Source organism: Triticum aestivum, unplaced genomic scaffold (genome assembly GCF_018294505.1).
Source record: "Triticum aestivum cultivar Chinese Spring unplaced genomic scaffold, IWGSC CS RefSeq v2.1 scaffold185060, whole genome shotgun sequence".
NCBI classification, from domain to species: domain Eukaryota; kingdom Viridiplantae; phylum Streptophyta; class Magnoliopsida; order Poales; family Poaceae; genus Triticum; species Triticum aestivum.
The window spans coordinates 1-9,841 of record NW_025225603.1 but is presented as its reverse complement, the minus strand read 5'-3'; the positions used below and the strand labels follow the sequence as shown (position 1 = coordinate 9,841).

Genomic DNA, 9,841 nt, shown 5'->3' with positions numbered 1-9,841 from the left:
GGGAGAGACACGGCGATGACCAACATGCCAACTCAATGGGAGGAGGGGCAGTCAAACAGAGAGACGACAGACAGCGACCTCTACCAGTTGATAAACACTACAAATATGTGCGCGCGCCTGATTAAATGAGATCCATAAGCATCATTCAGAATAACAAAAATTTCGAAGGCAAAAGTTTTGCCACATATCTTTGACTATCTGACCAAAGAGAATAGTAAGCAGCGTATATATAAACTTAAACAATAGGGCATAGCTGAAGAACAACACGAGTTGCACTTGACCTCCAGAGGACGTCTCTAATGAGTATACAGTCACCGTCCTTGTCCTCGTATGTGGGCACATATTTTGTCCCGCTCACCATAAGGCATGTGCAGAAACCATATAAGAAACTAAAAAGAATAGAGATAAATTGGTACCAAGCAACTAATAAAAGGTTCAGTTTAGAATATAGATGGTTGGCTTGCAGGCGGTGAATAAAATAATTTATGTGTTTGATATGTACCAGTTGATTGTTTTGTGATGTTTTTTTGTTAGTGAGTTGTAACCTAAAAGTATATGACCAAACGAGAGAGTAGAGTAGAGCTAGCAGGGACCTAAAAAGTCAGAAACTCTCTAGTCACAGCACTCACGGCTGGCTTAGCTTATCTATCAATGCTACCAATTGAATTCACATGTCCAAACAGCACATCATAATGTATGGTGGTTCAGAGCAGCCTGGGTTGACGGATCCAGTCATCCTTTCTTTCTGAAGCTAGGAATATGTATGTAGTTTAGTTAGTACCTTCCTCTGACGCAATGTCGAAGTTGTCACATGGCTCCTCCCCCTCGTAGCCACTCAACCCCGTGTTCCAGAACACGCTGTACAGGACACCGACTGCTGCAGGAGTCATCCTAGCACAAAGTTAGGTAAGGAATCATCACATATATGTATCACTTTCACGCAGCTGAAAATTTTAAAAATATATAGAAAAAGCATATATTAACCATAGGAGCCATATATGAAAAAAAAAAATCTCTGAAATCATCACATATATGTATCACTTTCGCATATCCAGCGGTAATAAAGTTCACATTAAGTTGTCGCAGGAGATAGATGAGAGGTAGTCAAGTTGTTAAACACAAAACTATGTAACACAGAAGAGTCAAGTTGAAATCTTTAATGCATGTTTTGAAATGGAAATTAGCACAGGAGATAACACAGGAGATAGATGATAGATTTTGTTGCCCGTAGGGAACTCACACTTAATTCCAAAATGGAAATTAGCCCCATGGATGTCAGGTGGGATGGCCTTCAGTTACTTTCACAGGAGAGGAAGAAGTGCCTTGTTGTGCCATGGTGGGAGAGGAGCAGAGTAGTAGCTTGTGGCGTAGGGAATCTTCGGCGAGAAAACCATATGATCCAGTCAAGCCCACTGCATGAAAGTGGAGACATGGTAGTAGGGTTCAGGTTCCCACAATGAACTCTGTTCAAATCCTTTCAAGAATCCAGTTGCAGAAATAGATAAAAGGGAAAATAGCCTAATTAGCTTACCCGCCGACCCAAAAGAAGAAATGAAGAAAAATGGTAATAGGATTCAAAATCTGAATATTTTAGGCAGAATCATCAACCTATGCATGACTACATCATATTTCTGTTGGCCTTGTTAAAACATGTGCTGATTGTTCTGCACATGAAACAATTTATCAGAAAAAGATGATGCCTTCCTCTATAAATTTGTCTAAAGAAAGTACACATAATATAAGCACACCTATATTTTTGTTGTCCCAAAAATTTAACAAAGCAAAGCAATAGGTGGAGGAAGCTAAATTGCAACCTTAAGCCATATTACTACACAACTGAACAGTACACAGGGGCAAGAACGTGAAATGTCAAAAGTGCCTCGGCTGCCCCCGAGAACTACACGTGGTAGCACTCCTCTACTAAATATTCATATAATCAATTCATCAGCTCACTAATACTCGTATATAGACAACAACAGAGCTATGCACTCCTCTACTAAATATTCATATATAGCAGTGGTATGCTCAGTTGTAGAGGGAAATCATAGTCATGATGCAATAGGAAGCATATACTTTTTCTTTTTGCCCCAGCCTCTCTCCCCACTCAGCTTCTAGATATGTGACACTCTTGATAACTGAAGTTCAGTTAGTATAACTTGCAAATCAATAAGAAGCAAAAAATCCAAGTTGAATCACTTGAAGCATAAAGGGAGCATATTGGGGAGGAAAACACAATTTACGAACCCAGACTGAGCCGTGGGTGTTCATCCTACTCTATTGAAACAAATTTAAAAAGGTAAGGAGTAGGATCTGCTATACCTGGGGCGTGCAGAGGCAGCAGAAGTTGAGCTCCTCCCGGTGTGTGGTTCATGCCAGATCTCCTCATCCACCACTCGCAGGTGCTCGTCCAGAATAGATCGGGCGCCCAAGAAGCAAGCGAGGAAGAAGACCACCGAGTCATCTGCCACAAAATGGAAAAATACAAACCATTAGCAACAGTCTGGATTACATGATTGTGTAAACTCAACACATGATATTTCAGTTGTTTGGTCACTTTATATAAGAGTGTAAGCTTGTAGATGAAAACATGCAGTGTTACCTTCGAAGGGGAGGAATCACTCGAGACAGTCTCATCATTTGGATTGACCTAACAAATCAACCAAGAGGGAAGCCTAAATTCACAATAATGTGGGATTTAAATATGAGAAGAAATTTTACATATGCAAGAGCAGTAAAAACAATTCAAGTTGGTCACCTGACAATGCATCCAGCTCACACATCTTATACAGTTGGAGCACACACAGTTCTTTCCTCGATACTTCCTGCCTTTTATGCCTTAGCTGAAATTCCTAAACACTTGCAGCTACTAAACAGTCAGCCAGCATGTCCACATGCTAGCAGTTATAGGGGCAGTAACCTGCCATAACATTATGGAAAACTGTTATTATTTCATTATTACCTACACTTTCTCAGAGCATAGTTCTTGCTTCATACTCATGTATATGCAAGCAATCCATGTCATGCCGAGGTAGAAATTAAGCAATTAAGAAACCACAAATTCCACCTCACTCTGTAATTAAGAAACCACAAATTTCATCAGGCTCTACAATTAAGAAACCACAAATTTCCAATCCAGCATGGCATTAACAAGCAAATCCGCAAGACACAGGGGAAGAAAAACTATGTAGAAGTGGGCTTACCTTAGGAGGAGCAAGGCGGTGGCGTAGTTGGTGCCGTAGGATGGAGCGTGTTGCATCCCGGTAGGCACCTCGCCGCCAGCCAGCAAGGATCCGGAAGGAGACATGATGACCTTGCTGGAGACGTGCCTCTGCTTCGTCCACCACCACGCCGGGAGGGATGGCCAAGCGCGCCAACTTCTTCGTTGGCCCTCGGGAAGGGCAGAGGAGCGTGCCAACGAGCTGAATCTCGGCCGCCACGGCTAGATCTTGTCGTCTCGAGTCACACGGCTGAGCGGAGGAGGCGTCGGGGTTGCACTCCCACATCGTATCGTATGGTGGGGCGGCGGCCCGCGCTCCTGCCGAGCATAGGAGAGGAGGAAAGGACGAGGCGGCGGCGGCGACCGAGCTCGGCGGGGAGAGCGGCGGCGGCCGGCTGGGCGGCAGGAGAAGAACGGCGAGGCGGGGAGGACAGGAGCACGGCGGGGAGGGGACGAAGGAGAGGGGCGCGAGCTTGAGGGGGGGAGTGGCGGCTAGGGTTCTGACCAATCGGTCGCCCTCCTCACTCCTATCCATCCCTGGCCACCCACGGTACGCCACGCAAGCCCAAACATGTCGAATCCCAGAACTACCCTCGGCGGCCAGCCAAATTTACAGGCGGTGGTAGTGTTTCTATTGATCCGACGGCCACGATCGTTTCAGCTCAAGACCGATGGCCAGGATCGTTTCAGCTCAAGATCCGACGGTCTGGAGTCGTTTGGAAGCGCTATCCGACGGTCCAAAATCAGATGCCCTGAGGAGGCTTCATTTTGGCTCCCAATCTAACAATGGGATTTGCCAAATCGTTTGTTTGCCCAGTGTCCGATCTTTGTCCTATAGCCAGGCTAGGGTGCCTTTGCCGACTTCCCAAAGAAATCCACTCGGCAAACGCCCCGGCACTTGGCAATAACTGTGATACTAATAGTGATATATGGGACAGTAAATTATATTTAGAACTGCAATCATGCAGGAGTGAATACGGTCATTTAACCAGGTGGAAAATGTATGGACTTGCCACATGGAGTGCATTGTACGAGTGGTTTTATTAGCAGCACTAAATAACGATGATGGTATTATTTGAATTTTTTACAGCATTGACATGTGTAATTTGTATGTACCTTGTCACAAGATTCAAATCCAAATTCATTTCATGGAACTAGAAAAAAGGACAAATCCTACCTTGAATAGACAAATTCATTTTTTACACTATTTGTATAAGGATTTGTCCTTGCGTGTGTTAGTTTTGGGAGCTGAAGTCCCATGGTAAGGTAAATCATGCATATTGTCTCGATGTTGCAGAAAAATATAATTCATGATCATTACAGATTTATTAAGAATCTGGTATCAACGCATAATAATGCGGCTATGCCTTCTAGTTATGTTGTCCAACGCTCATAGCTGCACCTTTAATTCGTTTGAGGGATTCAGAAAAGTCCTCCAGAAGATCATAACAATCTGGAAACTGTGCCTCGTCAACTGCTAGAACTACCCTGACTGTATTGACGTAACTTTGATAGTTCACATTTATGGCCTGCACAAACAAACAAAAGAATTAATCAAAATTTTAGGTTATTCAGTGTCATTATACAAAATGGCGGAGCTACGTTGGGGTGACGGTCCAACCCAGTAGCAAAACAATGAATAATAAACGTAGAATTGGCTCTTGGGAGAAAAGTTTGTGAGATATTTCTTATATTTTATTACAGATAAATCGTACTACCCTTTGCATCTAAGTTAGCTGACTTACTTGTGCTATCCCATGTTGGCTAGGGGCAATGAAGGCAACTGGATGGCCAAAGAACTCCACCTGTTCAACTGGGCCAATCATATTCGACAAACACATGGTTGTATGGGAGACCATACGGTGGATGATAGCTGCGCCAGCCTGTCTCACAAGTTCCAGTATGGTATTAGAACAACATATATGTACTACATACTTCGCGTACTACACACTTTTCGATTTGACAAATACTACATACAACATACATAATTTATGTGAGTGTAACTACACTACAGGAAAAACATACGTTGCCTTGTATCATGCGGTAAGCCGAGTGCTACCATCGGGTGGTAGGAAAAAATCCCGTGAGTATATATATCGAATGCGTTGGGACACACCACGTCAAAGATGTCACTGATCATAAACCAATGATTTTAGCTAGAACTTATTAAACCAACTCTTTTTCGATGAAAGGAAATGTAGTTTCCGGTTCGAGAAGTGAATACCTAGTTTTACCGACCCTCTTCTAACATAGTTTATATAGAAAGTATGCCAAGATCAAGAAAACACACATGCTACACACTGCAAAACTAATAGTTAAACCAACTGTTTGTGAGAATAATGTCATAGAGACTCATGAATCATGTGAGGTCTCAATTCAGTGCCAACGCACTCCGTCCAATTACCTAACAAACCAAATTTTTGTGGGACCATAACAAACCAATCATCAGTGAGCTTTTATTTCAAGGTAAATATTGTATAATATATATTATGCTGGAAATTATACAAATACAAAATATTTGGGCTTGAGATAAAAAAAATAAAGGATATTAACAAAAAACCACAACTCTATGACTAATCAGCAACTAAACACACAAATTACTTCCTTAGTCACTTATTAATGGGAAATGTTCACCATCGATTAGTCACTTCATGAGAAATTTGATTTGTGCTTTTGATTACTCATTAGTCCAAGAGTGGTGTTTTTTTCTACAATCTACAAGAGATATTAACAAAAAAACTAGCTACCCCTTCGTTTATAATGCTCGTTCTGGCTTATTGAACTAGGATGAGTGCTATCCTGTAAACATATATAATAGGCCACAATGCCAAAAGGAAAAAAGATAAGGTTTACATGTACCTTCCATCCAAATATTTTGTGGAACACTTCTGCAACCATATACGTGGATACCGCTTCTAATGAGTTCTTCTTCATATCCACGATATTCTTGGCCTTGCGAATGTAATCTAGTGGATCACTGTGCATGGCTATATGTACTGGAAGGATGATGAAGCCAATTTGATTTCCCCATTTTACAACACTTCCCTTTCCAGACTCTATCATATTGACACATGCCTGATTATAGTAGTAGTAGTGGAATCAAAATAAATACCTCACTCATCAATTCTGCTATATACAACATAGATTTTACTAATTCAGTTCTTTCTTTCCTAGTACTTACGTGCAATGCTGTAGGTGCCCTCAAATTCACGAGAAGGATTGATCGCAAACGGATATCCTTGCAAATTTCTGTATCAGCTAAAACAAAGAAGGATTGAGAAGAAATGAATGAGGCTGGGACTGTAAAATCTGACAAGAAATGGATTATTGTAAAAGACTATCCATAGATCACATCACCTGACTTTCGATAGTAGTATCGTGATAGGGCGGCGTCAGTGACTCCAACCAACACATCATTAACTGTCTATCATCCAAACAAAGAAAAGGCATAATTCTATGAGTTTTATTGCTTGGAAGAGCTCAATTATTAATCAAGAATTAAAAACCCAATCATCATCAAGCAGACATGCAATATTTTCTAGTTGTAGTAACAAGGTGAGGAGACAAACTATTTGAGGAGTTAACATTAGCATCAAGTTTAGTACTATCTCTTCTTCTAGTAACAAACTAATATGCAATAAGATATTGGATGTGATACAAAAGTAATAGATAGAGAGTAATCTTACCAGGCAAAAAAAATTAGATCGACTAATCAAAGTCTTGGAAGCTAGATACATCTAAACTTATGTCATTCAATTTAGCAAAAAAAAAAAATCGCACTTGATGAAATAAATCCCACATGTCTGCATCATAAAGTTGTGTTGAAACCTATGAAATGTCATTTTTCATTAAGCGCTATGAACATTTTTTGCACGTGCCAAACTCGGCAATGAGAAAACTAGCTCTATAAGATATGTAACTTGTAAAACATACACGTATTGTAGAAATATATTCTGTGACAAGAAATTTTATGGTGGTTAGAAATATGGACCGGAAATTTCCATGATCTAATGGCTAGTATAAATATTGCCCCTTAGGATGTAATAGATCATAAATGATGTTTTGAAGGCTAGTATGGACTTTGCTGCAGTATAAATTAATAAAAAAATATTTATTACCTTTAAATCCCAGCCATGAGTATACAAAGAAAAAATAAAAGCTAATTAATGCCATTTTTTGTTTCCAACTATATTTTTGTTTAATTGAACGTGTGTTCACAAGCAATAAAAAATGGCATGTGATGTCATATAGATTATGTACGTTTAATTTTGTCGGTTGGAAGCTAAACAATACAAAACCCATATGATTTTTTCGAGAAACAGAAAAACAAATAATAGATGAGAAAATCATGGTAAAAATCAGACAAAGTACCATCGGTAATCTATTTTAAAAAGCAACCATCTACTCATGTTTAGCACATTTTATTATGTTATAGAATAGAAAGTGTGTACAACTTTGTCGCACCGAAAATGTTGGTATACTTCTCACAAAATAAACATAAACATTCCTGATATGTGAATAAACATATCGATGATTATTAAATTTGCAATCTAGAAGAATTCTAATGGTACGATTCGTAAATTGTATAACTTTTTCATGGCAGTAACGTGTATACATCTGATATATTACAACGCAAGAAACTCCTTGTCAGCATATGGTAGGTCAGCACATACGGGAGTTAAATGTGAATATTTAGTAAACTCAAAAGTGAAGGGAAAAATCCTTTAAATAAGTAACTTTCGACAACTAGTTGCTATAATTAGAATATTAGTTGTGGTTAAATTTAGCATGGACGGCTCAGGACAAATGTTTCTCCAAGAGCACTTTCATCACTTTATGTTAGGCTTCAACCAAGTTGCTCAGGTGAGTGCTAAATAAAAGACAACAATGGAGCGTTTGAGGATCATGTTTTGACATTAGTCATTTATAAATCTTGTTTTTCTCGCATTCATGTGTAACTTCATAATTTAGGTTGTAGTGAAATTCTGTATATAAGTTTTAGATTCTCCATTTAGGCCAGCTTTTGGAAATGGGTGAACTGAAATCTAGAAATAGTCCATTATATCATTCCAGTAGCTAGCAACGCCAAGTATTGACTACAACCTCGAAGAATATTGGTCAATCATCGTTTGCCAGATGGAAGTCTGATGGTCCTGGTAGTTCACACCATACGAGCGACATGGTGGTTTGTGTGATGGCTGCTCTGTTCCATCAATGTGACAAACTAGCATACACAGGTAAGACAAATTTCGTAAGCTGGAATGCAAATTGTCCAGTATAAATGTAAACGGCCAGTTTCTCTTTTATATTACGATTAACTTGTGAAGTGTAATATTTGGGTTTTATAATTAAGATATACGTATAAAGATTTTGAATACGAGTTCCTAAGTGTTTGTGAAACTAGCATACACAGGTCTTAGGTTAAATTTTAGGGTCAATAGTTTTTTGCCCATTTAAGAGAAATTCCTGAACTAAAAGCGCAAAGAGAAATTCCTGATCTAAGATAACCAATTCTTAGCTAAATTTTATCTTGTAATAACTATGCTTCAGGGATAAAAGAGCAAAGTAGTACACATATATAAACAAAAGAGCTGGATCGTCTTACGCAGTTGATGGCATCCTTGACGAACTTGACGTCGTCAAGGCTAAGACTCGTGTGCACAATGCGCTTCCGCTGACAGTCGTCGTGGTTCATCCTGGTAAAGAGCGTATGCGTATCTTTCCGGAATAGTATGATCGCCGAGAAGCTTGCAACGTCCCACACGGTGTGCCAAGCGAGCAGGACGAACGAGCAAACCCACATGCCGAACGCGAGCGCGCCCGCAGACAGTGGTGGTCGTGGACGAGAGTATATAGGACCGGAGCGTGCCGGCAATGGCGGCATGGCTGGTGGCTTGGTCGGGTCGGCGGCGCTGCGCGTGCTGGACAGTAGGAGCATGAGCAGAGACGTGCCATCACTGAGGGAGTGGTGCACCCGCATCACCACAGTTGCAGTGGCCTCGGAGGTCGGGAAGTCGAGGACGTGGAACTCCCACAGAGGTCGAGAATGGTCCATGGGTTTGTTGGGCAGGGACGCCACGTAGTCTTCCACAGCCTGGTCAGGGTTGGCCGCCGTGTCCAGCTCCAGCCTTGGGTAGATGATGTGGTGGTCCAGGTCCACAGTTGTCCTCACCCAGCGTAGGACGCCATCCTCGTCTCTCGTCTGCATGCATGCGCTTATGTTGTTTTCGTATATATAAGTATATATAAGATGTATATGTACTCCTCCCTTCCAAAATAAATGTACAATTTTATACTGTATATACTTATTTTGAGACGGAGGAGGGAGTATCTTTATGTAACCATGCATGCATGCATGCATGTACGTACCTGGATTCTGTTGAACCGTGGGTGGGACGCTATCTTTGCGTTGATGCCCGTGCGCCAGGCGGATGGGTTCACGGGCGCCGCGAGACCCAAGTGTACAACAATAAAACAACCCTCAACGAGCCTAGCGGAGGGGCTCACCGGCTCTCCGACCAACTCACCGTCGTCCGCCGTCCGCTCTTCCACGGCTCCATTCCTCGTGCGAACCGACAATGACCGCTTTCGCAGTGTATTTGCCAACTCCATCCCTCTCTTTCT

General features: G+C 41.2%; 1 protein-coding gene and 1 long non-coding RNA gene across 7 annotated transcripts; both read right to left on the bottom strand.

The window, feature by feature from the left end:
- LOC123172289 (uncharacterized) lies at positions 1–3,697 on the bottom strand. Of its 5 annotated transcripts, none has more exons than XR_006485524.1 (8): positions 3,201–3,697; positions 2,960–3,070; positions 2,756–2,863; positions 2,600–2,647; positions 2,320–2,461; positions 1,241–1,412; positions 782–891; positions 1–117 (listed from the first exon to the last, which is right to left on the bottom strand). It is a non-coding gene; the product is annotated as an uncharacterized lncRNA (long non-coding RNA). The 5 variants fall into 5 exon arrangements; XR_006485525.1 differs by lacking the exon at positions 1–117 and adding an exon at positions 1,532–1,664 and having other exon boundaries at positions 139–891; XR_006485522.1 differs by lacking the exon at positions 1–117 and having other exon boundaries at positions 139–891; positions 1,241–1,664.
- A 645-nt stretch (positions 3,698–4,342) lies between these two features.
- On the bottom strand, positions 4,343–9,835 carry LOC123172288 (wax ester synthase/diacylglycerol acyltransferase 5). 2 transcript variants are annotated; one of them, XM_044589289.1, is made up of 7 exons: positions 9,587–9,835; positions 8,823–9,419; positions 6,575–6,641; positions 6,399–6,475; positions 6,077–6,292; positions 4,963–5,100; positions 4,343–4,746 (listed from the first exon to the last, which is right to left on the bottom strand). In XM_044589289.1, exons 1-7 carry the CDS (start codon positions 9,827–9,829, stop codon positions 4,588–4,590), a joined length of 1,497 nt encoding a protein of 498 aa, XP_044445224.1. In that variant the 5' UTR covers positions 9,830–9,835; the 3' UTR covers positions 4,343–4,587. The 2 variants fall into 2 exon arrangements, with proteins under 2 accessions (XP_044445224.1, XP_044445225.1); XM_044589290.1 differs by having other exon boundaries at positions 6,399–6,466.
- Between the last annotated feature and the right edge of the window lie 6 nt (positions 9,836–9,841).

Bases quoted from the DNA above. Each gene is read 5' to 3' on its own strand.
- LOC123172288 (XM_044589289.1), bottom strand. From the start codon at position 9,829: ATGGAGTTGGCAAATACACTGCGAAAGCGGTCATTGTCGGTTCGCACG. The intron at 9,420-9,586 runs GTACGTACATGC...GCATGCATGCAG, and splicing joins CACGGTTCAACAGAATCCAG to ACGAGAGACGAGGATGGCGT. The intron at 4,747-4,962 runs GTAAGTCAGCTA...TTGTTTGTGCAG, and splicing joins GCCAACATGGGATAGCACAA to GCCATAAATGTGAACTATCA.